The following is a 27,827-nucleotide window of genomic DNA, read 5'->3' as shown; positions in this document are numbered from 1 at the left end:
TCCTTGAACGTCAAACAAAGTGAGCAATTGATAAACTCTGGACCAAAATATGCTTATATCTTTGGATTCATCTGGAGAACCAGAAAATTATTATCAAATATATGAAAAAAACGACCATTAAAAGTTTTGGTTCATTTCAAAGAAATCAATATTGAATATCAGGGTTCTTTCAGGGCATTTCTTAAAACATACAATACAACACACTGACATGACTGAAAGGATGACCTTTGCCCTGAGCGTGTTACCATGACAATGGCCATTTTGTTCATTCACGTAAATTGAGTGTCTTCACAATATTCAAGTTGGGTATCAATTTATTGAAGACATCAATGATACCCAGAATAGCTTATTAAAATTTTTCACACAGGTCTTTATAGATTTCACCACAGCATAGTTACGGTGGGGGGCCAAACACTCCCACAAATAAATGATACTGTTTGGAAATTTTCTCAAAATCTGATCAAGAAAACCGAAATGCTCTAAGACTTTCTGTATGGCCTTGCTGAAAGTCAAGGGCATCTTCTCTATTGTTGTCATAATCCCTCCCGTCTTGTCACCTTTAAGGGGGAGATTTGGAGGAATTCTTTGCATTAAATGGAGATTCAGGATTCATATGTACTGCATACAGCATAATATTCACTTTCTACAGTCAAAGAAAGTTTACAAAGAGCAACGTAGAAAAATACAAGCCACTGATTGGCCATATCACTATTTGTATTTGTTTCTCCGTCTGCCACCTCCCCATCCAGCAAACTGTTCTGTTGCCGCCATTCTTTCTCTGGTGTGTGAGCTTGGTGCTGAGTTGGTTTTCAACGGTGGGAACTGTACTCTCTCATCTGTAAAACAATAAAAAGCATTTGAACATCCAAAGTTGTAGATTTCATGTACTGATAAATACATGCAGGGTACTGTACATTAAAACAGACAGAACAGGTTCTATAAAATGATTTACTGAGTCATCAGTATTTTTCAATATACTGACAACAATAGGGTATTCAGTTGACATATTCTCTGCTTTGGGTAATTAAATTCTTTGTTTTACATCCACTCCAAATTTTGAAAGTTTAAGTGGGTAAGTGATTAACAAAACACAGAAAATTTTGCACATGGAAGTTTTACATTTACTTGAGTTTTCTCATGGAAACTGATATCTGTTAAATATGAATGTCGATGATGGAAAACTTTCTAAAACGAACGATTAAATTAAGTTAGTGTCAATGTCATTTGGTGATGAGGATGTATTGGATGGACATGAAGGTAACACACAGGTCACTTGCTGTTCGATAACATTAGAAAGTTGAAAACTATATGATGGTATTCTGATGTGATCCAGTGGAGGGTTGACAAACCGATTTCTTCCTGTACCTACGTTAGCAAAGTACAGATTTGAAGTTGTTTGAAAGAGGTAATGGGTCATCATGGGGTTGTAGAGAGGTGCAGGAAGAGTTTAATAGATGATAAATCCTTTTTAAGACCTTGTGTGCATTGTTGATGACTTGACAACACCGGTAACATTTACAATCTTTCATAAAAACACTCTGAGTTGTACTGTAATTTTTTCAAACATTACTCACCATTTGGTGAAGAAAATGAATGTCTTCTCTTATCTGGTGATGATGCCACAGTGGATGTGTCACCTACTGACTCAAGTTCTATGCTTGGACTGGCCTGAAGTGAAACAGATAGACCCATGTGAGGCATTAACCCTTTCACCAACATGGTTTGGCCCAATCCCATTGTTATCAATGGTGATTGTGGACATGTGTACTGGGGATTGGGGGTGAACATGTTGAAACACTGAACTTCTTAACCATTTTTGAAAAGAATAGCAATGCTGAAAACTTAAGGAAAGTTTAAGCAAAAGTTTAATTTTTTAATTTCAAGGCACATGATACCTTAACATAATCACTGGATATGTTTACAGTTCTTCAGACAGCATAAGAAATGTAAGATTGCATTGTCACCACAAATATCTTTGACAGCAACTTTGTGTTTTAAAGTTTATAAATGGTGACTTCAAAAAACACTGTAAAAGAGCAGTTCTCTTGTTTCTGAGAAGGAGATTTGCAGAGTGATGCCAGCATTATGGAAGTGCATTGATAAGATACTTACCACAAGTTGCACTCTACCACCTTCCAGAACCTGGGGGTCAATGTGTGGTAAACTAGAATCACTGTGTGTGTGTCTTCCCAGATTGGTCGCTGGTGGACGTTTGTTTGGTTGTGGGGTATCTGCTCCACTGTAGGGGCCAGCCTGCGTGTGGACCCACCTGTGCGGTAATTCAGATGTGATTAAACTTTATTAGACTGAGTTTTCTCTCACTCAGAGAATGTCATCTCTGTCTTTTTTTAAATGCTTATAAGGAGTAAATAAATTTTCCACTGGCTTAGTTTTGCGAAATTTAGGGAATTTTATTTTGCCCCAAAAGAGATAACACAGGGATGACAGCCATTTTGAATTTCAAGTATTGGTGAATATTGAACAATTTCTTTCACTTGTATCAAATTTACACGGTGAACCCAATTTTCATTCTTGATTTTGAAAAGAGAATGGTTGACAGTTTGCTCCAGGGAAGTTTGAGCAAAGTTTAAGTCTTTCCTTTTCAAGGTGCAAGAAACCTTAAAGAAATTGAAGAATGAATAAGGTGATATCTTTTGTTGTAGCTGACACTCACTGATTTATGTCAAAGGCAGTGAACGGAAATCACTTAACAGTCAGGCTGTGCAACTAGTTTCCACAATTTAGAATTCACAGATGTTATAACTGTATGTTTTCACTGGACCACACACTAACGGTGGAACTCTCTAGGCATGTCAACAGTTGAAAGTTTAGGTTGACTTACTCAAACACCATCTGTTGTTTCTGTTCAGTGGCTGACCTTGACTGCATGTCCATGAAGTTCTGCATTTGCTGCCGAGCTATAAGAGGTAGAGATCAACCATTTCATCATACGAACATCTTTTAAGCTGTCATATGCAACACCATCCAGAAAGTGCTGACAAAATGCTTGAAAATTAATGTCTCTGGCTTACACAGGTGTTACTCGGTAATTTTCAGGTAGTCATTCAATGTGAAATTGTTTGTTGTACTCCATGGAGGGATTTAAAAAGGCAGCCTTAATTAATTTTTTGAATTTAGCGTCAAGCATTGATATGTTGCGTTTCACATTCATATTGATGTATTTCACGTAATCATTTACCGTATGTTAACATGACACCAATCAACCACCCCAGCACACTGTCAAACTGAACACTGATGCTGCACAAAAATTAAAATCTTTGTGTACTTTGCCAACTCTCTTAGTTTCGTATTATGAAGACCTATGTGACCAAAAAATATGAACTGCACAGGCCAATTTAATCATGAAGCAGTGTTCTCCACAACTAAGAAAAACAGAGGGACGACAATTCCATAAAAATGTATATAATTTGCATATTCTTTGGTGTGAAAATGCATTATTTTGTAATATTATTAACATATGAATAGAATGCTCCAGAAATAGTAAGAGGGCTCACCTCTCAAAACCCCCTTGTAGAGCACCCTGTTGAAGGCTTCAAAATTTCAGAATAAGGTACACACAGGAGTTTTTATTTGGAGGAAATACGAGAAATTTTCATAGTATAATTTATGTAGATTGTACACATACCATGGAAGTAATCTTGTTTGTTTGATTGTTTCCTGGCAGGTGGCTGCACACTGTTCAACTTGGTGGATTCTTGAAGTTTCTTGAAGAGTTCAAACTTCTTCTTGGGATCTTGGTATAAGAAAACAAGAACCTGGCATAGTTAATGGACAGTCAATAGCCAGTCACTGTACTGTGATACATTCAAGCCTTCTTCAGGGGACAGGCAGACTTTTGCTGAATATTTCAGTGGAATGTGAACACTGATCAATCATTTTATTCTTAGCCCTTCCACCCCTACGGAGTGGTGCATTCTAATTGTTTCCAACAGGCAGGAAAGACCTATATGTGGGGAAATGGGTTGGAAGGTTTGATAATTATATTCTCACCCCACATCAATGCATAATGCAATGAATTTCATTCCGATAGAATTTCCTCCAAAAGGTATTGGCAGATTTTCAGCATACTCTATTCCCCACCCCCTATCCCTAGAGGAAATTAGGATGAACTGGTAACATGTGAGTAGTTTAAGTGCTGTTAAAATACCTACACTTCTGATTATTACAGAGGATACAGAAGACAGAGTTTTAATCACACAATTTTGTATTGTTTGCATTTTATAAAACTCTGTGGCTGTATACCTTATTTTATTGTTACATTCTTTTTTCAAGAAATCAACGCATCTTTGTTCCCATGTTTGCTTTGATACTGATAGGTCTAGCAGTACTACACATACACACATGTTGAAACAGAATATGAACGTGATAATGCGATTTCAACAAACTTTAATGGTTACATTTTCGAGCCTCAAATGAATAAACCTATATTTGTCGTTGCAAATTTATAACATCAAATCATAAACTTCTTTAGATGTCTTTCACAATGATAGCTGCTATCACACCAAAATTTTGATAAGATTTCTCACCTATGATTTTTTTCTTGCGATGCATCTTCTTGGCTCTTTTCAGCATCAGTTCAGCAGTGGTGGAGTCTTTGAATCCCCTGCAATGAGAGAGACACAGGTCAACATGGGCCACAATTGGAAAAGAAATATTGGGTTTGAGATATTTCAGTCTCTGGGGTTGAGGCACTTGCCAATGATAATCTGTGGTCGGTATATTAGGTGCACAAGAACATAAGGCTACTGTTTTATAACACCTGTTGGGTTGTCAACAAAAAGAGAACCTATATATAGTGTGTTAGCTGTGTAGAAAGACACTCTTCTGATAAGAAGTATGGGGATGCAAACCTGGATTATATAGAATACGTCAAAAGTACTTGGATAGTGACTGCAGTGTGTGTTTTCCGGCATTATTCAATGCTCAGTACCCAGGAATATTCACAAATGTGTATGGGTGAAGATACAACAATTTACAATTATACAATAATTCAGAAACTATTTCCCAAAACAAACATTCTGTAAATTTGTGCGTGACTCATATACCATAGGTTGAACAGACACATTCACTTACCATTCTTCAGAAATCTTTTCCTGTTTGCTGGAGGCATGCGTCCTGGGCGTTTCTGTGCTCATGCTGGATCCTGGGGGCAGGGGAGGTTTGCCTAGGGGTGTGGGCTGGGATCTGTCATTCACCATGGGGGAACTGGCCCCTCTCCAGGCTTGTCTGGGTGGGTGTGGCTGTACAGGCGGTGTTGGTGGTAGGATGGGATGTGACACCGGTATCTGCGGAGTCTCTGCTGGTGACCAGCCTTGCTCTAAACTAGCCTGAGGAAAAATACCATAGAATAGTGAATTTTGTTGTCATGGGTGATCATTTTAGGAAAGTTTATAATACCAAACCAAGAACTTTCAAATTTAATTTGTGGACATGAAGTTAGAGTTCATTCATTTTTGACTTACCCCCCCCCCCCCCCCCCCCCCCCCCCCCCCCCCCCCCCCCCCCCCCCCCCCCCCCCCCCCCCCCCCCCCCCCCCCCCCCCCCCCCCCCCCCCCCCCCCCCCCCCACCTACTTCATATGTTGGTACATAAATGTATAAACTTGAAACTATGAAAGTCAACACAAATTGTACCACACCTTATTTAATCTCCTCACCCTAATCTCCTGAAAACGGATCCTAAAATCACATAGAAATACAATAACAGTGGTTTCTTGCCATTGTTGTAAAAGGATTAATTCTTGCTTTGAACAAACTTTACTGACACCTGACCTCAAGGATTTTGTTGTTTTGATCTTCACAAAACACTCTAATTTATTGTTAAGATGGACAGAAAATAATTGGCAACGAAGCTGAATCTACAAATGTTGTTTCAATCTATGTGTTACTAACCTCATTGAACTCAAAGTTGGAGAGGTCAAACTCTCCAAAGAAATCATCCTCCTCCCCATCATCAAATTTCACGGCATCCTTGAATTCCCGAATCCTCTTCCTGATAATATATCCCCTCCACAGTGCCTGTCAGGAAGAAATGGAATTATTTCATCGGGTTAAGGTTGTATTGTGCCTTGAAAAGTGAAAGACTTAAACTTTTGCTCAAACTTTCCTCAATGAAACTTTCAACCATTCTCTTACCAAATCAAGAATGAAAATCGGGGATCACTGTGCAAATTTTGCAACTAGAGATAGAAATTACTTAACATTTACCAATATTTGAAATTCAATATGGCCGCCACTCTGGGTCAACTCTATGAAGCAAAATAAAATTTCCGATTTTTGAGAAACTAAGAAGATTAAAATTTTTCTTACCCTGACAGCTTCAAAATGAGCCCCCCACAAATTGTAGATCAGAAAAGAATTGTAAAAATTTGAGTCCAAATATCTGTCCCTGGGGCACATTCTACCTTAATGATATTAATCTGATCGTAATCTGATATAGCATTGCTGATAGTTGCATTAAAGTAAATGAATATATCTGATGAACCTGATGTCTTTATTACCTGTATTTTAGTGGCAGCCATGTTTTCCAAAGGTGAGATGGCTATGTTGCCGTTTATCATATCACTATGTGGTCCAGATGTATCATTTCTGAAAATAAAATCACGTTGATTTCCCCGTCTGTGTGACGGCATGGCATTGTGTGGTGGGGGACATGGCTGCATCTGAGGTGACGTGATAGTCTGTGCTGGCGGGTACGGCTGTCTGTGCAGTGCAGGTTCTCGCCTGGCGTAGAACTCTGGAATGTAATGTCGTATTTGCTGCCTAACAGAGTGTCCCCTCCAGCAGGCCTGGATAATGGTAGCTGCAAGCCATCTTTGGGTGTGCTCGGATATCTCTTGTCTCACACTGTAGCCACGCCATAGTGATTGGATTTTCACTGCTGCCCTGTAAAGTGGAGAAATATATTTGTAGTATACAAGCATTGCATATCATGTATTATATCATACCAGTATATTGATGGCACAAATGCAGTGATCTGATTGGCCGAGACGTGAAAAGAACTGTGGTATATTCGCCATATACCACAGTTGGCACACGCACAAACTCTCGGCAAGTGCAAAAATCCTTCTTTGACGTTTCATCCCAGAATTTCAATATACTGTTATGATATAATAGCAATAAATCATACCCAGCGACTTCACATATGCACTCGCTATCACTTGTGCATATATGCTGCGCACTGGTCAAATTCTCGTGGTATACCGTTGCAGGGTGTGCTTTATTGCTTAAATATCAATGAATCCACCAGCTGGCTACATTCATCCTGACTATCTGTCTTTATGGGTATGTGTCTGTCTGTCTGTCTGTCTGTCTGTCTATCTGTCTGTCTGTCTGTCTCTCTTTCTGTCTGTCTCTCTGTCTCTCTCTCTCTCTCTCTCTCTCCTCTCTCTCTCTCTCTCTCTCTCTCTCTCTCTGAGTTACACACTGACTTTTGACATCTATACAGTGTTTCAATCAGTCGATTTCACTCTCTCCGGACTGAAAAATTTGCCTTTTATAAACAGATTGTCCTGTTTTAAAGAAAGTGGCTGCAGATAGTACTAAAGCTATATATCTAGAATTTTCATGACTTTCATTTTGAGTTTCACAAAATTTGCACACTAACCTGTGAAACTGTTCATCATCGTCTCTCATCAATGATTTGCCAACAACATTTGCTGGTACTGATACACTGGCCTTACTGCCAGCACTGTCTCTGAACGTCACGCTTTTCTTTCCGGCTGTTCGCGACAATGCTCCACCCTCGGGGTCTCCCAACATGACATCTGCTGTGTTCCCATCATCCTGTATTCCGGTGTCCTCAGTCAGGTCTCCGTATTCATGCATGTACCGGTGCTGAATGGCTAAGTCATGAACTTCATCAAACTGTCTTGATTTCAAATCCAGAAGTGTGTCTGTGTAACCTGGGTATCTCTCCCTTGTCTCCCTGTTGGTAGAGGATCACATTTAGATTATTGATAAACACAGGCCTCTAGTATTGGTCGTGCTTATAGGCTTGCTGTTATAAATGTTGTTATAAGTGTAGTGTGCTTTCTCATGCACTATCCCCCTCACCATACATTAACCCTTTCACCACCATGGTTTGTCCCAAATCCATTGTTTTCCATAGTAAAGTTGGACCTGTATACAGGGAACTGGGGGTGAAAGGGTTAAAAGTGCGCCAGTCATCCATTCTTGATACTTTCAAGAAGAACATCAAAACTTTTCTGTTTAGTAGAGCATACTGAACAACTCTGACTATGTACAAAAGTGCCATTGAACACTGAATACTGTTTTGAGTTTAGCGCTATAGAAATCCATTGGTTTTTGATTGATTGATGTCCACTAAACTACCATGTGCTGATCGTCATTCAGACAAGCTATTAAAGTTGCCATTAATGGTTAGACCCCCTGACATATAGCTTGCATGTAGTGTTCATGGTAATACAGTACCTTTTCTTTTGTATCCTCTATTTGTAATTGCCAAAAATCTTTCCGATTAATTGTGCATATTAATAATATAACTGTGGTGATATCATTGGGAACTAGCTGTACTACGGTGTTGTACTTACTTTGCATCATGAATGCAGCAGTGACTGCTAACAAAAGAGATTTGCATTTGTCAATTTCAAGTGCTTATGACTGCCACCTCTTGGTCAGAGATGTGACTTTTATGGTTTCCATCGTAACAATGGTTTTAGAGAAGTATAAGTTTCCTGAGTCACATATCTCCAAACATCCTCCCAAAGCAAAATATTAGCTTTTGCATACTAGTGATTGCTTATATAAAGTTGCAATCTCAGCCACCACTTTGCTTTTGAGAAACTTGAAAATTTGAGTTTTCTCCATACGTGTAAACACAGGTATAGTTGCAAGTTGTGAATTTCAAATCTCAGTCCATTTGAGGTGCTTTGCTTCTCGAGACCAATTCAGAAATTTTCCAGTTGACGCCTGAATTTTATTCTTGAAATGAAAGAGAATGGTTCAAAGTTTCCTTGGGGAAAGTTTAAGCAAAATGTTTACAAAATTTGATTTTGAGGCGTATACTGCCTGAACAAGTCAACATTATAGAATATCTACAATGCCTTTCTGTAGCTTGCAAAGTCAGATACATACATGAATAGACCTGTATAACAGATAGAAATTTCATGGCCTTACTGTAATTGTTTTCTATGCCTTGCTTGCATATCATTCTGTCGCTGTATCTGAGAAATGCACATGACTTCAAAGCTGCTCATTGGACGGGATTGGTCATGTGATACGCTCGGTGTGACATCTTCTGAATCAAGTTTCTGTAACCATGGCAACTTAGCCAAGATTGATGATCTGCAAGATATAGGTCATGTGCAAGGTTGAGGTTTCTCAGTTCATGAATTTGTCATATGATAATACAAACCTAGTTCAGATTTTAAAATTACACAATGAGAAATATCTGTCCCCATGTGTACTTCCACAAAATGTGGCCACTGTGTGTGCACACAAAAAATCTCCACATGAAAGATATAACTTCTCGAGAAATGTAGGCACTGTGTAACTCAGAGAATTTCAATATTTGAAATTTTGCAAACAAAATATTTGTCTCATTTACTTGTATTCTTAACAAAGTAATTTGTTATTTATGTCCTTTGTATCAACCACTATTTCTTGGTTTTCTTCCTAAAAGCAACATATGGAAATTGAGTACCAAGAATTTGGCTGATCAGTCTTGGCTTAAATTCAATTGTCACCTATAACAATACACTGCATGCATACAGTATATGACCTGTGTTAACAGGCCAAATAGTGACAATTTTAATATGTTGTGCGCAGTAATCAAACCACAGTTGATATCTGTAAATTGTCATAACTTACAGTTAATGGGGCGTTTGAGTTGAACCTTGTAAGATGATGATTTACGAATACAAAGTGAATATTCTAGTGTTCCGATACAAAGTAGTATTTAAAAGTCCACTAAACCTACTGAAAACAATCGAATTACTTAGAAATCTGGTGGTGATAAAGTTCAATGAAAGCAGAAACTTGATGGTTCTCACTCACCTGTATTGAGATTCTTCAGTGAGTGGATTCCCCTGTATTGACAAATGTTGTAATCGGTGGCATTCTTCAATTCCTGTTAACAGACTATTGACATCTGTATGTGGATAGATCAAGAAATCAATCAATAAATCAATTAATCAATTAAAACTTCAATGAAATCAAGATGAACTCAAAATCGGTATGCAAATTGTGGCAGAAGTGCGTAATTAGTTGCAGGTACTGATGGATTTGGAAAACCTATAACAAAATAAAACAACAAAATTATGCGGAGAAGGTTGTAACAGTATGTGAGAAACTGGATGCTGAACAATGCTGACAGACTTAGGGACCGTCTCGGATTGTCGCAGAAGTTCAAGAAACGAAATTTCTTCGTTTAGATCAAAACCCCCTCCCCCCTCCCCCTAAACGAAACTTCAAAAGTGCGAAATGTTCATGTCTGCCTGAGAGTACAATGTTGCATTTTGCTATAGCTACTAAAGACGTATTCCCCTTGCCACATTTCAATTAAAGTAATCGATCAGATTTGAGTACTTACAGGGCATTTTACCGCATAAAAGTTTCATTTTATTTTACTTTCCCTTTTTGAATCTCTTGTGCTGTTCTTTGTCTTTGTGAACACGCAATTTGTACTTGGTAGGGGCGGTAAATAAGCGAGTAACTTTGACAAGGGGGCCCAGGCATGTTCAATCATATTAAAACGACTATGATCAGGGGCATTACAAGTGAGAATAAAGACATCTAGTGGTTAGAGCAGACGCTTATAAATAGCACATTTAAAAAATGATACTTTTGTCTTTGTATAATTTGATGAATGAAAGGTTTACGATACAATGTTACTATCGGTAAATTGTGTTTGTGGCACAAACGAGATGGAAACAGTTACAAATTTGTTGGCACGAGTGTGCAGTTTTTCTTTAATTAAAAATAAACACACGAAAACTTGTGATCACAAAATAAAAGTGCGAAAGTGAAGTTCACTAATTGAATGGAGGTCAAACCCCCTCCCCCCCTAAACGAATGAATTTCGCTTTTTGAACTTCTGCGACAATCTGAGACGGTCCCTTAGTGTACTGTAAGAGATGTATGTTGTGATGGTGGTGGCCAATCTACAGTGTAAGTGAGATACCCATTTGTTGAATGTTTTCTACAAGCAAAAAATAAACCTGTAACTCTGATATTTGTTGACATCGACATGCAATTCTCTATTTTATGAAAGCAGAATCTTGGACTACTTTCACTAAATGGTCACAAGATGGCGCTCTAACTTGGCAGCTGACGGCAGCTATGACCAACTTGCATGTTCCTACGATGGCTTTTTCTCTATTCCAACTTGAACAGAAAGACAACATAGCTTACCAGCAATACAGTTATGGCTGACATCAAGACTCTTCAGCAACAGTAAGTTAGCTAGAGATGTAACTTCAGACAGACTGTCGAGACAAAAATGTGTTTGACCTTACTATATCTATTCAACTGCTATATTGCAGAGTTTTTAATTTGAAATTCTGGGAAAAACACAAGTGACCTTCATTCTGATGTAGTTTTCAATTACATGTGGGTGAATTTTATGAGAAATTTAGAGGAAGAAAACATGTTTTGATGGAACACATGGGTTCACCAGGGGACAGTTCAGTAAGTGGATGTAAAGTTACACTAAATCTATCGCGGAGGCTAGGGAATTCGTAGAATTTGCAGATAGGTACATCAAAGTTGAATGTAAACAGGGATACTCAAAATGTACGGTATGAAATATACACGAATGTAAACATGTAAACAGGCACTAAATGCATTATATAACTGTTAAAACAAGCTTTTCAACATAAATATCTGATTTTCTATGAAAAAGGCACATTACTGCTTCATCAGGGAACTCTTTTTAATGATACAAATTTGACAGAGTGTAACAAAATATTTGAAATTATCAACAAGTGGGAATGTTAAATAAAACAAATATCTTTGTGATAAAAACTCTAGCTTAGGAAAGCATGTTTATCACTGTGATGACAATAAGACAGACATGAAGATGGTTATAATGTAGTCTTCCCTTCCCTCCATTTTCAAGTGTATTGGTCCATTGTTTCTTTGTTCATATCAGCATTACATACCATCTTGTATGGCTACTTGGCTTGAACTATCATGGACAAATCATTGTAAACGATGTAGTCCCCACTTGGTTAATGAATTTAGAATATATGGATGGATATGATGGTTATATTGGATCGTATCACAAAACAAATCAATGATCATATCCAGGCATCTCTGAGAATTTTGTGTGAACGGATGCACGATGGACACATGAACACAACCAAATCTATGAGTTCTCTCAGATTTTGTCCATGGGGACTAAAGCCAGGGTATGAGGCTCACCTATTTTGACTGACTGACAGATGTTCCAGCAAAGGCAACCACGCCTTGGACAATACTTCTAAGGAGCTGAGACTGTTGTCGTCCAGGAAGAGTTGCCGTAGTAACACGTGATTCCTCAGTTGTGGTGGCTACTCAGAAAATCAAAAATATCATCCAATAAACTTTGCTATGAACCTTGCCTGTGTAAATTAATGAAGTTTAACCAAATGTACACTTTGTAGTTCAAGAAAAAGTCTCTATGAAAATTCACAGCAACAAAATTTTAAGTGGATCAAAAATTCAACAGAAAACAAATCCCTGCAAAGTGTTAATTGGATTAATTCATATTATCAAATACAATTTTTGGTACCGAATGTAAAAACTAGCCCTTTAAGTAGGTACAGAACATCTTTGTTGTGGTATGAGTTGTATTTTCAAACAAACAGATGCAAAGGAAATACTAGGAGTAGCAACAAAATCATTTAAATAATTTTGGTCAAACTTTAACTTTGACCTTGCACCTCACAAAAGATTTTAGGAAAAGGAAGAGCATTGAAAATGGCCTTTAAATATTGAAATTTATTAAAATGGTTGGTCATAATCTTGAACCACTGGCCCCTACTGCAGCAAGAGCTGCAGGTGTCAAATCATCTCAAGTCTAGAGGGTAATTCTGATAGCATACAGAGATGAAACAAAGCCTTGCTTTGTGTGAATGTTGTTTGTCCTTGGACTAACTGACCCACCTCTTGTAAACTGTTTCCGGTCAAGTTCAGAGTTTTCAGAAGGCAGCATTTATCCAAGTCTTGCACACTGCTGAGATGATTGTGAGATAGATCTAATACTTGAATGGACGGACTGTTGTGTAAACCTCGTGTGTTGATCAGCTGATTGTGGTCTAGTAGTAGTCTGGTCAGTTTGTGGCAAGACTCAAACCCACCTAAGATGTACAAACAAACAATAACCATAAATTAAGGTAGAAAGAGCCGCAGGGACAGACATTCAAACTCGTCAAATTTTTCAATTTTTTTCTGATCTACCACATGTGGGGGCTTGTTTTAAAGCTCTTGGTGTAAGAAAAGTGTCAGTAAGTTTTGGTTTGCCATACAATTATGAGTAATTTATTCAAGTTATACATTTATATTTTTATTTAAGAAGATAAGACATTGATGCAAAATGTTTGACAAAGATTTCAAATGACTGACTATTTTCTCCATACATAGAATGGAAAGGGGAGAGGTCGGAGGGTATGCTACTGTTGACAGCTGAGAAAATGTTGTACTACTACCTACCAGTATTTACAATAGACTAAAAGATCAGTTGCTTGAGGGCGCTCTAGCATAGAGAGCGCCCTCTAGCAACATATCTTTCAGTCTATATTTGCAGCGACTACAAAACATTTGTAAATGGGGGTTCCATTTGTGCAGCCTCCAGGTAAAATTGAACATGTGCATGGTCATAATCTACATCTGTAAAGGCATCAATAATAAAGGGAGACCTCAAGTACCTGTTCTTGTAATTCTGTTGTTTGAGAAGTCAGCCACTCTGACATCAACACACCCGTCTAAACCATGAACACTGGTGAGAGAGTTACTAGACATCAGTAACTCTTGGAGTCTTTGTAAATCTTGACAGTTCAGACTTTCCACTTTATTATGCTGTGAAGAATCAGAATATTGTGTCAAAATTCAAAAATGGCGTAAAAGAACTGAACTTACACTATTGCAACTAGATTAGTATATCTTTTCAAAACACACTAAGAATGTAAATATAACTTAAAAGTGACATTATTGGCATGTATGTGAATTATATAAAAAGATATTAACATATTCTAAATAGTTTTTAAAACTATTTAGAATATGTTAATATCTTTTTTATATAATTCACATACATGCAAATAATGTCATTCTTGTGTATGTGGTAAAAACTATTTTATCTTAATTTCTATAGAAAACAAGTCATTGTTGATGACACAGTCCCCTTTTGTTAATAATGGGTACTTTGATTACAAGTCCTAAGAGAGGATAGAGTCCTCTTCATTAATTAGGTCTGTGATAAAAATACTTTGATACAGATGGCGCTCAATGGCCAAGAATGAGTTCCACGGTGATGAAAACATAGAATGTAGGCCACCATCCTAAAGTTCATAAAATGAGTCAACTAGGAATTAATCAACAGGATGTTGCAAAACATTTTTGCATACAATTCTAACACTTAACAGATTATCACTGGTACCATATTTCATAAAGTTTGATGCAGTATTTACAACACTGTGAGATCAACATCTGTATCAAGTTTCATCACATTTGACATTGTATTAATTTGTGGCTATATCACCCTAATTAGGAAAGTTCATTACTTATGCAATTACAAATTAATTAAAATGACACAGATAAATGTCTTTTTCAATGTTAAAGCAATGTGAGCTTAACATCAGTTAACATCTGTATAAAGTTTCATGAATTTGATGCAGTACATATTTCTTGACATATCAGCCTACTTACGAAACTTCAATAATTGACATGTTACTGCTACATGACGTGAAACAAATTGACGAGCATATGTATGAAATAGGTCAATGTCAACTTTGAATGATACTGGTGGAAATATGTCTGAGTTATGGCTCTGTACATGAAAACATTGTAATAAATGGCTGCCTAGCGACCATATTGGATCGTATCACATAAACAATCGACGTACATATGTATGACATAGGCCAATGTCCTTGTACCAACTTTGAATAAAATCGGTTGAGATATGCCTGAGTTATGCCTCTGTATATGAAAAAATCGTAACAAAATGGCCACACAGCAGCCATATTGGATCGTATCACAAAACAAATTGACGTGCATATCTATGACATTGGTCAATGTCCTTGTACCAACTTTGAATAAAATCGGTTGAGATATGCCTGAGTTATGCCTCTGTATATGAAAAAATTGTAATAAAATGGCCGCCTAGCGGCCATATTGGATTGTATCACAAAACAAATCGACGTGCATATCTATGAAAGTGGTCAATGTCCTTGTACCAACGTTGAATAAAATCGGTTGAAACATGTCTGAGTTGTGGCTCTGTACGTGAAAAAATCGTAATAAAATGGCCGCCTGGCAGCCATATTGGATCGTATCACAAAACAAATTGACGTGCATATCTATGACATTGGTCAATGTCCTTGTACCAACTTTGAATAAAATTGGTTGAAACATGTCTGAGTTATGGCTCTGTACATGAAAAAATCGTAATAAAATGGCCGCCTGGCGGCCATATTGGATCGTATCCCAAAACAAATCGACGTGCATCTGTATGACATATGAAGTAATCCTTGTACCAAGTTTGAATGAAATCGCTTCTTGCATCTCTGAGATATCTGTGTGAACGGACGGACGCACGCACACACGCACGCACGCACGCACGCACGGACATGACCAAACCTATAAGTCCCCCGGACGGTGTCCGTGGGACTAAAAAAAAATTGGCATCTCATAACTACGGTACTATAGATTGCAAATAATCAACTGAAATACACTTTTTTTGGTTAGTATAAAGCCATTCAAACACAACAGGTGTAATCGATACAAATTTTAAAACATTGCTCTCTTTTCACAATGTGGTAAACTTTTCATCTTTTCATGATTAGTTCAGTTGAGACCACTGTGTATTCAACAGGGTAACCTTCAAGTTTATCACGTTTGATTTCTGACCTGTATGCAGTAATGTAAGAGCTTTTACAATTTTCTGTGAGTCAGCCCTGTATGTGTATCAATACATTTGTAATGAAAATTTTGCTGCATCAACGAGAATTTACACACTGTGTGTTGGTGTAAGTTACATACTTAGCACACAGGCATCAATTATGACAAGGGTGTTGTACAGTTGTGTACAATTTTTACATAATGAAGAAGGCCGTAGGTATTTAGTCCTAAAAGAACCACTTCATATAAGGTAGATTTCTGTTGCGATGTTGGGTACTCACTACTGAAAGTATGGCTTTTGAACATGATAACAGAACATAGCATCGACTGCCATGAAAGTTAAAGGGCCAATACCTGTATCTTTGATGATATTTCTTCACCAGTTTGTTTTTTTATGTCAACTAGTTTCTTGTTCTATTTCCAAAAGCATTTTGAGATACATAGTGTTCAGATTGTCAGCTCTGCCTATTTAAGTGTACTCTTTTTGGACCGAAAGATCAGTTGCTAGAGGGCGCTCTCTACATGTTGGATCTTTCAGTCCAGTGCCCTCCATACCTGTAAATTCAAATGTTGTAACAGTTTGCAATCGCTGATTCCCTCCACGGCTACAATGCCACACTGGACTAGTGATATGGACCGTACACTGGGACACTGCTTTAGACTACACATACTACAGCCACTGAGACCTTGAACTTGAACTGTCTTGACCTGTGATCACAATAACAAAGACAGACAGACAGATGTTCAGAGATGGTATATTAGATTCAATATAAGTACTAGAAGAGGGTCATGTCTGACAGTACATGACAAGAAAATGATGGGGCATGTCTGAGAGCCTCCTCTATGGTTTGATGTACCTCCTACCTAATGATACTGTCAAGTTATTCATTTTTGTGAGGATTTAATTCCATTATTTTGATGACTGAGACATTGTCACAAGGATTTAAATTCACTGATTTTGCTAGTTAAGCAATAGAATCTTTTGCAATTTAATGCTTAAAATGGGACTTTATTATAAAGCCAATTTAATCTCTCAGCAAAAAAGGTGAAATTAAAATCCCAGCTCTTAATTGATACTTTTACAGTATGGTACGGGACAGACAATAAGATCTTTGGAGGTGTGGGCAGTCAGATTGAGGACATATGAAATTCTCACCATTCACAAATCTGGCAATTTTTTCTTGGGTGGTAGGTAGAGCATGCAAATTTCCTCCAGAATTGAACATGTTTTTTTGGAATTTCCTGCATAACAAGTATATCAGTATATATACACCAAGGGTCCAAAGATATATTTCAAAGTTGCTTTACAGACTAATTAAAATCGTAGACCATCACGAAAATCTAACCACTATAATTCAGGCATCATTTCAAGGCTAGAATTGATATCAAAAATAAATTCACAGTCATCTGAACAAAACTGTGGCTTATTTTAAACGATTGCTGATCTTCAACAGACCTGTTTGAGAGTGGTATTTTCAGGTGATGCTTGTCTCAGCAGATAGTCAGAGAGATCTGGTAACTGCTTGGCTGACGCTGGTCTCTTACCGATCCTTGACTTGGCACTTCTCCTTGCTTGGCCTTTGGTTTCACCAATAACTTTCCTGTAAAGAGGTTTTGAAAACGAAAACTTTATCACAAACTGATACACACACTATGTCATGATTTGATATTTTTGTCAATGTCATTCCTTTTTATCCATTGTACCTCATTTCTATGTACATAGTGGTACACCTTATTTCCCAAAGTTTGATGATGAAAGGGGAAATCATTAACTCCTGCCCTCTTGAGGCAACATTTAGACAGGATTAACTGTTGTCGAAGAGGATCCTCCACATACACTATGAATAACATGAAAATACAACCCTCATAATAATAGAGAACCTTTAGACTCTTTGAGCATCATGTTGAATGCACATTATCTAGAACTTAGTCAAGCTTGAAAACAAAAGTCATCAAGTTTAAGTTTGGAACTTCATGTCAATAGGGACAGATGCAAATATTCTAGTCATCATTATATTGATCTTATATATTAATGGTTTTCAATGGCTTTTGTGTGTTTTGAGGGGTTAGTTTCATCAGTGAACATTTGTCGATGCTGATGGAGTACCCAGTGTAATTACCAGTATAAAATTTGAAATACTAATAGCTGTAACTTTGTATAATCTTTTCATCAACATTATGTTTTTCCAGAGCATAAGATCAATTTCTTATTGTCCCTAAAGTATGTTGAAGTACAACCTTGATACCAGAATAAAATAATGTATAATGGTATTGACAGTGAATGAAATAAAGTCGGGACAATGATTCAATTGTCAACAACAATGATAAACATCACACAGATACCAGGTACAGTTTTTGTTTACAGCATTCAAACATTTAGACATTTTGACATGATTTAAGAAGTACGAAACACAACTGTAGTTTACAGACGTAACAAAATGTTTTGAAAATATAATAATGTTATAGCAAATAGACATTTAATATCCTACCCCCATGGAATACATTGTTCCATCCATTGTAACCTCCTCTTTTCCAGGCTTTCCGGCAGCATTTCCGTAATGCCAGATTTGTTGTAATCATCCGTTGTCACTTCATTGGTTATTGCACATGGTTTGGAAGTCCTCTCTTGTAAAACATTGTCAGATTTCTCAACAGAGTTCACAGAATTTTCTCCCCTCACAGCGGAATTTGAAATATTCCTTTTATCATTATCAACTTTTTCTTGTTTGTTATGTTCCAAACTTGCTTCAGATTTCTCACGCATCTTTGTCCTACTGTCATTATGGCCTGGCACTTTGTCTTGTTCATTTTGGAAACTAGTTTTGTTACTTGCTATCTCCTTTTGAATCTTGGTTAGAATGTCTTCAGCTTTCTTTTCAATGTCATCTTTCTCTTTATCTTGTAATCTTTCTTTTTCCAGCTGTTCAACAAGTCTTTCTTCCTTTGCCTTCTTCTCTTCCATCTGTTTCTTCACCCTGTGTAGATACAGATAAAAGAAATTACCACTCTATCCTAAGGAAGTCTCCGGTGTTTTTGGTGTGAGCTCATTGTTGAACACATCATACTACCGGTACTTGACATTTGGTAAAGGCTTAAGGATTCTATGCCTGGTATCTTTCTTAGTATCTGTGGGACTCACCCAGCCAGACTGTTGATAACACAGCATTGTAAGGTAGGGATTAAGGTACCATTGAACGCGCCTCTGGGACAGATATTCGGGTTTTCAATTTTATCAATTCTATTCAGATCTACCACTTGTGGGGGCTCATTTTAAAGCTCTTGATGAAAGAAAAGTTTTCATCGTCTCAATTTTTTGAAAATCAAAAATTTTATTTTCTTCCATAGAGTTAACACAGGGATGGCAGCCATGTTGAATTTCTAATACCTGTAAATTTGCATGGTGACCCCCAATTTTTATTCTTAAATTTGAAAGAGAGTGGTTGCAAGATTTATTGAGAAAAGTTTGAGCAGAAGTTTAAGTCTTTTACTTTCGAGGCGCATATCACGTTAAGAGCTGATTAGTAAACAAAGTACTGTGAGAGAGTCTAGCAGTATGGGTAGTATCTCTGATATAAATTTTCAGCTATCCCTACATTGTACCTGCAACTGAGAAAACCAAACAAACCCACCTAAGTTCTTCATCCTTTCTCTTTTGCTCTTCTTTCTTCCTTTCTTCTTCTTTTCTTTTCCTCTCCTCCTCTTGTCTTTTCCTCTCCGCCTCCTCAGCCTCCTTCCGACGTCTCTCCTCCTCCTTAACCCTCTCTTCCTCCTCCCTCCTCTTTCTTTCTCCTCTTCCTTTTGTTTCCGCTTTTCTTCCTCTTGTCTCCTCTCTTCCTCTTCCCTCCTTTTTCGCTCCTCTTCCTTTTTCCTTGCCTCCTCCTGCTTCCTCTTCTCTTCCTCCTCTTTCAACCTCCTCTCCTGCTCCTCTTTCAATTTCCTTTCTTCCTCTTCTTTCCTTCTTTTCTCCTCCGCTTCCCGCTTCTTCTTTTCTGCTTTCTTTTTATTCTCTTCTTTCCTCCTCACTTCCAGGATTTCAACTTGACGTTCCATTTCAATCTTTCTCAATCGGTTCTCCCTCATTTTCTGAAGCCTGGGTAGATAGGGCTTCCTGACCCTGAAAGAGAAGCCATTTACAGCGGTCAGTGAATCGTTGCATGAATGATAGAGCCTTTTAAAGGGTCACATCGATGAATAAAACATTGGTGAGAGAAACAGTCACATAAATAAATCATTGACAAGCTAATGAGGCAGAAAATCATTCAAACTGTCACTTGCTATGAATGTTAGTCATTGAAACTTTGACCAATCAATGAAACATCAAGTTACTGCAAGTTGATGCAAGTTATGTCTGTTGATGAACTACAGACTAACTAGGTACTGATATGGCCATTCAAATCACTGTATGAAACTTTGTCTAGCCAATGATCTGGTGAATTATTAACCCCTTTACCACTTTGGTTTGGCTCAACCCTGATGTTTTCAAAGATGAAATTGGAACAGTATACAGGGCTAAACCAGACAATAATGTCAGTCATTGAAATACTGTACTGACTAACCTCTGAGACACGGCATCACTGAAACAGTCACTTTTTTTCAGCAGGGTTGACATATGTGCATACTTTTGAATCAAAAACAATTTTTAAGTGAAAATTTCCAGCAAAATGTGTTCGATAATATTGAACCTAACAAAGTTTATGAGAAAGAACCAAAATGACATGTTTGCCATTAGTGTACACTAATCTAAATGTTCATACCTGTATGATCTATACGTTGACTGTATTGTTGTTGCTGCCTTGGTTATCCTTTTATCTCTTTCTCTTCTCTGTTGTTCCATCAGATGCTGGAATTCCTGTCTTTCTTTTTCAGTTGTCTCTGCAAACTCATCAATATTGGCCTGAAATCAACATGGAATGAGAGAATGAGGTTGTTGAATATCTATTGACAAGTGTTTTAAAGTACTACAAACGTTATGGGATCAGTGGCTTTAACTTCGGTGATTTGTTTACTACTTTCGTTTTTAATGTCAACTGAAGTTTCTTGTTCTACTTCTGAAAGCATGTTGAGATAAATGGATGGATTCTGGTCTAGACTAGAACACGAATGTAAACAATAGCAGTGCATTTTACACATATAGATGCTGCCTTGACAAAATATAACAGTGGGTATTTCACATGCTTCAGGGAGAAGAACAAGAACTTGCAATTGACAAAAATCGAAAATAATGTGAAAATCATCTAAAGCTGCTGGCCCTTTAACAGCCTATTAAACCCTGGAGCCCCCCTCCCCATCCCAGAGACCTTTGATATAATGCACAAATTACGGCTGACTCGCAGCGTGTTTGCAAGGTTATATCTGATTGGTCGATTGTCACTATTCACAGCCACTTAGGGAGTCTATTTGTATTGTTTTCATTATATTGGTAAGATTCAGCCACCCAATTGGATAACAGCTTCGAAATCGCTGCGAGTCGGCCCACAAATTATCCTGAAACTGAGTTATAAGGGTTGTTTGTTGACAAGTTTTATCTTGATATTTTTTTCACTATCTGCATATCTGCAAAGCCAACATTACAAGCAATCATGGACATCAATTCTGACAGTCTGTAGCAAATTTGCATAGTCTATCTTGTGTCCAACATTACAACCAATCATGGACATCAATTCTGACAGTCTGTCGCAAATTTGCATAGTCTACCTTGTATCCAACATTACAACCAATCATGGACATCAATTTTGACAGTCTGTAGCAAATTTGCATAGTCTACCTTGTATTCAACATTACAACCAATCATGGACATCAATTCTGACAGTCTGTAGCAAATTTGCATAGTCTACCTTGTATCCAACATTACAACCAATCATGGACATCAATTCTGACAGTCTGTAGCAAATTTGCATAGTCTACCTTGTATCCAACATTACAACCAATCATGGACATCAATTCTGACAGTCTGTAGCAAATTTGCATAGTCTACCTTGTATCCAACATTACAACCAATCATGGACATCAATTCTGACAGTCTGTAGCAAATTTGCATAGTCTACCTTGTATCCAACATTACAACCAATCATGGACATCAATTCTGACAGTCTGTAGCAAATTTGCATAGTCTACCTTGTATCCAACATTACAACCAATCATGGACATCAATTCTGACAGTCTGTAGCAAATTTGCATAGTCTACCTTGTATCCAACATTACAACCAATCATGGACATCAATTCTGACAGTCTGTAGCAAATTTGCATAGTCTACCTTGTATCCAACATTACAACCAATCATGGACATCAATTCTGACAGTCTGTAGCAAATTTGCATAGTCTACCTTGTATCCAACATTACAACCAATCATGGACATCAATTCTGACAGTCTGTAGCAAATTTGCATAGTCTACCTTGTATCCAACATTACAACCAATCATGGACATCAATTCTGACAGTCTGTAGCAAATTTGCATAGTCTACCTTGTATCCAACATTACAACCAATCATGGACATCAATTCTGACAGTCTGTAGCAAATTTGCATAGTCTACCTTGTATCCAACATTACAACCAATCATGGACATCAATTTTGACAGTCTGTAGCAAATTTGCATAGTCTACCTTGTATCCAACATTACAACCAATCATGGACATCAATTCTGACAGTCTGTAGCAAATTTGCATAGTCTACCTTGTATCCAACATTACAACCAATCATGGACATCAATTCTGACAGTCTGTAGCAAATTTGCATAGTCTACCTTGTATCCAACATTACAACCAATCATGGACATCAATTCTGACAGTCTGTAGCAAATTTGCATAGTCTACCTTGTATCCAACATTACAACCAATCATGGACATCAATTCTGACAGTCTGTAGCAAATTTGCATAGTCTACCTTGTATCCAACATTACAACCAATCATGGACATCAATTCTGACAGTCTGTAGCAAATTTGCATAGTCTACCTTGTATCCAACATTACAACCAATCATGGACATCAATTTTGACAGTCTGTAGCAAATTTGCATAGTCTACCTTGTATCCAACATTACAACCAATCATGGACATCAATGCTGACAGTCTGTAGCAAATTTGCATAGTCTACCTTGTATTCAACATTACAACCAATCATGGACATCAATTCTGACAGTCTGTAGCAAATTTGCATAGTCTACCTTGTATCCAACATTACAACCAATCATGGACATCAATTCTGACAGTCTGTAGCAAATTTGCATAGTCTACCTTATATTCATCTAACATTTCATTCATTTTCTTGCTTTCCTCTTTCATCTCTCTTTCCAGTTGTTCCTCCTCAACTTTCCTCTGTTCAACCAGTTTCACTTTCTCTCTATCATACTCCTGGTATTTCTGCTGTCTCATCTTATCGATTCTCCTTTCTTGCTTCTCCAGCTCTTCCTTCTGCTGTCTATACTCCCTCTCTCTCCTGTCATCCTGTTCTCTTTGTTTCTGGACAAGCTGTTTCAATTTCTCCCTGGCCTCCCTCTCAGCCAGCATGCTCTCTGTGACCACTGCTACAGCCATGTTGGACTTTACCCCTGCAGTTCAAATAAACAAATTCACACATGTAACATGGCTGAACTTACTCTCGCTGCAAAAATGTATGATACAAACATAGTATTCTCCTATGCTTGGAAAAAAGGTGAGCAATTTACATAACAATGCATAATTTGCATTATTTTTTGTCATTTCTTTATTTCTGTCGACCAACAGACAGGACACCCATTTACACGTACAGGCCTTATAAAAAGTAACTATAAAACTTTAAACAATTACATGTAATTGTAAAAAACAAAAAGAACTTACACAACCACAAATCAGCAAAAATACTCACAACCACTGGGGCAAATGCGCAACTAGGAATAAGTTAGAGATTCAAAAGTTGAGTTTTGTTGTGAAATTGCATAATTCTTTGTATAGCCAAAATGAAATGAATCAGAGTAGATTGCTCCAGCATTAAAGGGTGGCACACTCTTTACTTTAGGATTTGGTACTTTTTGAATGTCATACACATCCCATGCTGTAGGTATTAATCTTTTCACTCTAAATTTTCTGTAAAACACGTCTACCTTATACATATTAATTAATTAATAACTGTTATACTTCAATAACCTGAAAGAATTCAACACTTTCTGGTTTGTGTTAACTTTTCCAACTTTGGAATGAAGTCATGGATGGACAAGGCTGGAGTAAACGATTAACAAACCCGGATTGTTTTGGTCCTCCACAGCATTGACAGTGTCAGTTGAATTATCACCTGCCACAGCTGCTGTCAGGAATGTATCACCGCCAGTGTCATCATTACCATTGCCGTTCTCATCCTCTTGTCTTTCCTTCTCTTCTTCTAATTCTATTTCCTTCATCACCTACATAGGTAATTCAGAAAACGTACATATTTAACACAAGTTTATCCAATGTGTAACATCAGTTTATCTAAACACTCAACTATATATATTGAGGAAAATGTTACCTGAGATTTGAAAATTAAGGTAGTGTGAACCAGGTTGAAGTTCAGTAAATTCATTGTATAATTTGATCCCTCTAGAGACAAAGTAAGATATGTGAATATTTTTTTTTCTCATGTGTATTCTTACACCTGATATTTGATATTTGGTAAAAAGTTCATTTTCCTTACCGTGTCATAGAGGTCTTCTGGATCCTCTCCAAGAACAAAGGCAATTTCTTCAATGGCTTTGGAGACAGGCTGATCACCACTAGCATCTGTTATTCCTGGAAAACAATGATCAAAACATTCATATTAGAATAAAGAGGACATTAAGCCAAGTACTAGTAACCAATCAGAAATAATCATTGCTGTCAGATACCAAAATGAACTTCAAAAATAATGGGGAAGCACTTTTATTCACTATGAAGAATACGCTGCAACTCTGTTTCATGAGAGAAGACATGAGAGCACAATAAATTCTATCCTCTGTATAGCTACAAGTATCTGTAAGCACATCAGTTTGTTCATAAAGCTGAATGACACACAAAATATGTTTTAACTTAGGTAACAAGTACATGGCTGCAGGAATTTCAGCATAAAAAAGTATAATGAGACAAAAAGTTCACAGCCGGGATGTAAGGTTGTGGACCTCTGTGGAAGTTCCAGAACCATATTAAGTTTGACCATTTTGATGTAGAACTACTGTACACCAACAAAAAGGCTGTAAAGAATACCATGAAAATACCAAGTATTCTATGGCCTTGGGAGGCCAAGCTGGATCTGTGTTTACAAAGCCATAGACTACATAATCATGTATGTATCAGATGAGAGAGATTATTGCACTTGGATTCAATGATAAGCTTCATTTCCAGATTTCATTCTCAACAGTATGTTGAAGTTGGCTCTACAAAATGAAATATTCCAGGAAACAGTGGTACAGGCCTCGAAGTTTATTTTTTTGCTTACCTGCCAACTGGGCAGGTACTCTGAAAATTTACCAGCCCAACAAATTTTTTACCTGCCCAAGCCAATTTCACAAGTCTTTTACGTGTGCTACTATGTCAGAGCCTGTAGGCCTACTGTCTTCTGTATCACGTCGTACCTACAAAGAAAGCTGATGACTTGTTGGCCAGTACTGGGACCGGGAAACTCCTACAGTATTTATAGCAATACATGACTGCCTGCTCGTCTTTCTCATCTCGCTTTAGCCATTTGAACCATTCATCCCTGTATTTTCGCTCATACTCCTTCCAATACGAAGTCGAATTGTGCACTGCCATCGCTCTTCACGGACTTTTCACTTTCTGTTGACGTGCTCGCTACAGCCGCCGATTCACCACATGGCTCCACATTTGTTGTATCACTGTCATTGCCTCTGTCGGCCGTTGCTGTACTGTCTCCTTCTTTGTCATAGCCTTTTCTTTTCTTACTTTGATTTTCTTGCGCAGTACAAACTACCTTCGAACATTTTGTAAAGCCAAAGTTTGAAAGACTCATGTTTATTCTATGAGGTGAAGCGAGGCACGTACGTACGGAGGAATGAATAAGTCACATGTCGCAGTGACGATGTATGCAAATTTATGGTAGCTCTATATTTAGACCACGTACACTGCTGTGTACGTGTGTGGGAGAGGTCAGGTCGCAACACCAAATATGTACTGCCCTCAATGCGGAAGTCGCTTGATGATAACGCGATCGCGTCAAACATCCTTCTACTTTGAAACGGTCCGTGCTTTGAACTTAGGGCAAGGGCATCGTTAATTGTTTTATTTCCTGAATGTGGATATTTCTATCAGGGAAAACATGAATTTCATAAAATAAGCAGTATTAGTCTGACAAATTCACCGGCCCAGCTGGGCCGATGACAATAAAATACACCTGCCCAGCGCAATTTTTACCGGCCCTGGGCAGCTGGGCCGGCGTAAACTTCGAGGCCTGGAATGGTACCGAGTCTAATGAGTGTACATGGTAGAATACTGAGACTAGTATTCATTTCTCATATTTTACTAGCAACCCTGGCCTACCAGAATCTGAACGTTGCATCAGACTTTTCTGCCCATTTTTGAAAAGGCAATAGATGAAAATTTATCTGGATAGAGTATTTACCTTTGGTTTGCTGCAGAACAATATTGCAGTCTTCTATTTCTTTCATGATTCCAGCTGACCTGCTCTGTACCCTCTCCAGATATGCCGTGACTGATTCTGGAACTTCATCATCCTCCTCTTCTTCCTCTTCCTCATCGATGTCATAAACATCATCCTGTATGTGAGACAGTAGGTGATGAAATAGGTCTGTGATGCCATGAACTGAAAGGGTTATAACTTCTTAAACCTTTCTTGGCAGTGATCTCATCGCTACATTTTAAATTCTTGAAAAGCATTAAAACTGTGTAGTCTCATCACGAGTGTCAAATACTAACAACTATGTGAATCTCATATATGAATTGGAAAACTGCAAAAATCATTTCAAGTGTCTGCTGCATTCATTTGAATCACATATATGTAATATATATCTGAAATCATTTTGGCAAAGTCATGTAATTCAAGTTTGAAATGTGCACCACTTTGGTAGGTCAGAGTTTAAAGGTCAGAATTCAGAGATCAAAATTTATTCATTGGCAATAAGTCAGGTAAAGTGAAAAGGGAAAGCAGAAATCACAGCCTTTATACTGCTTGAAATTCATACCTAGGAAGCAGGTTGGGAATGATGCATTCCGTAACAAAGATTACTGAATTAATGATACTGTGTACAAACCTCATCTTGCAAATCACCATCTGCCTGAATGTAAGCCTCTTCATTGTCAAGTGGTTCTATTTCATCCAACTGCCTTTGAATTTCAGCTTCTATCCAACTGTCATCTTCTGGATCTTGGATCTGACGCATGCTCATTCTTGTGTTACCAAATGCTGCTTACAGCTGGGTAGACTTGCGAGTAGGATTTTTCAGCACATGTGCAGTTCTGTGATCTGGATATTTGAAACGTTTTACAAATATAATTTGCCATTTTCAGAATGAAATCTGTCAATCGCTGGATTGTCTTTTTATGATAACATACCTCTTTATGGTCTTACTAACTATAATCTTTGGGAGACTTTTAGTTCCCTTTCATTAGTAGAGGACTACCTCTGTGATTGAAATTAACAATGTAAGACCAATGTTTGAGTGAAGAGGTGATTGAAGACAATTTACTTCAAGTTCCTGAGACTGGAGTGACATGGCAAAGCGTGGAGAGTGGGTCTCACTTCCACTGTACCTCACTTGGGTAAAAAGACTTTTCATCGTGATTACATTGTTA

The 27,827-nt window shown here is 37.7% G+C and overlaps 2 protein-coding genes across 2 annotated transcripts; both read right to left on the bottom strand.

Annotated features, from left to right (window-relative positions):
• Positions 1-209: 209 nt before the first annotated feature.
• Positions 210-19,857, bottom strand: LOC139138154 (leucine-rich repeat- and IQ domain-containing protein 1-like). Its single transcript, XM_070706389.1, has 20 exons — positions 19,705-19,857; positions 18,565-19,050; positions 17,532-17,676; positions 16,631-16,783; positions 13,888-14,038; positions 13,127-13,320; positions 12,404-12,531; positions 11,393-11,466; positions 10,037-10,130; positions 9,158-9,325; positions 7,626-7,946; positions 6,520-6,904; positions 5,912-6,037; positions 5,095-5,348; positions 4,548-4,624; positions 3,647-3,754; positions 2,843-2,918; positions 2,113-2,269; positions 1,575-1,668; positions 210-836 (listed from the first exon to the last, which is right to left on the bottom strand). The coding sequence occupies exons 2-20, from the start codon at positions 19,035-19,037 to the stop codon at positions 709-711; spliced, it is 3,306 nt and encodes a 1,101-aa protein (XP_070562490.1). The 5' UTR covers positions 19,038-19,050; positions 19,705-19,857; the 3' UTR covers positions 210-708.
• LOC139145030 (uncharacterized) lies at positions 19,046-27,415 on the bottom strand. Its single transcript, XM_070715935.1, has 8 exons — positions 27,287-27,415; positions 26,638-26,791; positions 24,721-24,815; positions 24,292-24,451; positions 23,310-23,623; positions 20,830-20,969; positions 19,705-20,189; positions 19,046-19,050 (listed from the first exon to the last, which is right to left on the bottom strand). Exons 1-8 carry the CDS (start codon positions 27,413-27,415, stop codon positions 19,046-19,048), a joined length of 1,482 nt encoding a protein of 493 aa, XP_070572036.1.
• Positions 27,416-27,827: the final 412 nt, after the last annotated feature.

Source organism: Ptychodera flava, chromosome 1, assembly GCF_041260155.1.
Source record: "Ptychodera flava strain L36383 chromosome 1, AS_Pfla_20210202, whole genome shotgun sequence".
Classification (NCBI taxonomy): Eukaryota; Metazoa; Hemichordata; class Enteropneusta; family Ptychoderidae; genus Ptychodera; species Ptychodera flava.
The sequence above is the reverse complement of the archived record's forward strand: the minus strand, read 5'-3'. Positions and strand labels throughout refer to the sequence as shown.

Bases quoted from the DNA above. Each gene is read 5' to 3' on its own strand.
- LOC139138154 (XM_070706389.1), bottom strand. From the start codon at position 19,037: ATGGAAGAGAAGAAGGCAAAGGAAGAAAGACTTGTTGAACAGCTGGAA. The intron at 17,677-18,564 runs GTAGGATATTAA...ACCTCTTTACAG, and splicing joins GAACAATGTATTCCATGGGG to GAAAGTTATTGGTGAAACCA. The intron at 6,905-7,625 runs GTTAGTGTGCAA...TCCACTTTACAG, and splicing joins GATGATGAACAGTTTCACAG to GGCAGCAGTGAAAATCCAAT.
- LOC139145030 (XM_070715935.1), bottom strand. From the start codon at position 27,415: ATGCGTCAGATCCAAGATCCAGAAGATGACAGTTGGATAGAAGCTGAA. The intron at 26,792-27,286 runs GTTTGTACACAG...TCTCACATACAG, and splicing joins ATGGTGATTTGCAAGATGAG to GATGATGTTTATGACATCGA. The intron at 20,190-20,829 runs GTATGAACATTT...CTTCTCTTTCAG, and splicing joins TCAACGTATAGATCATACAG to GGTCAGGAAGCCCTATCTAC.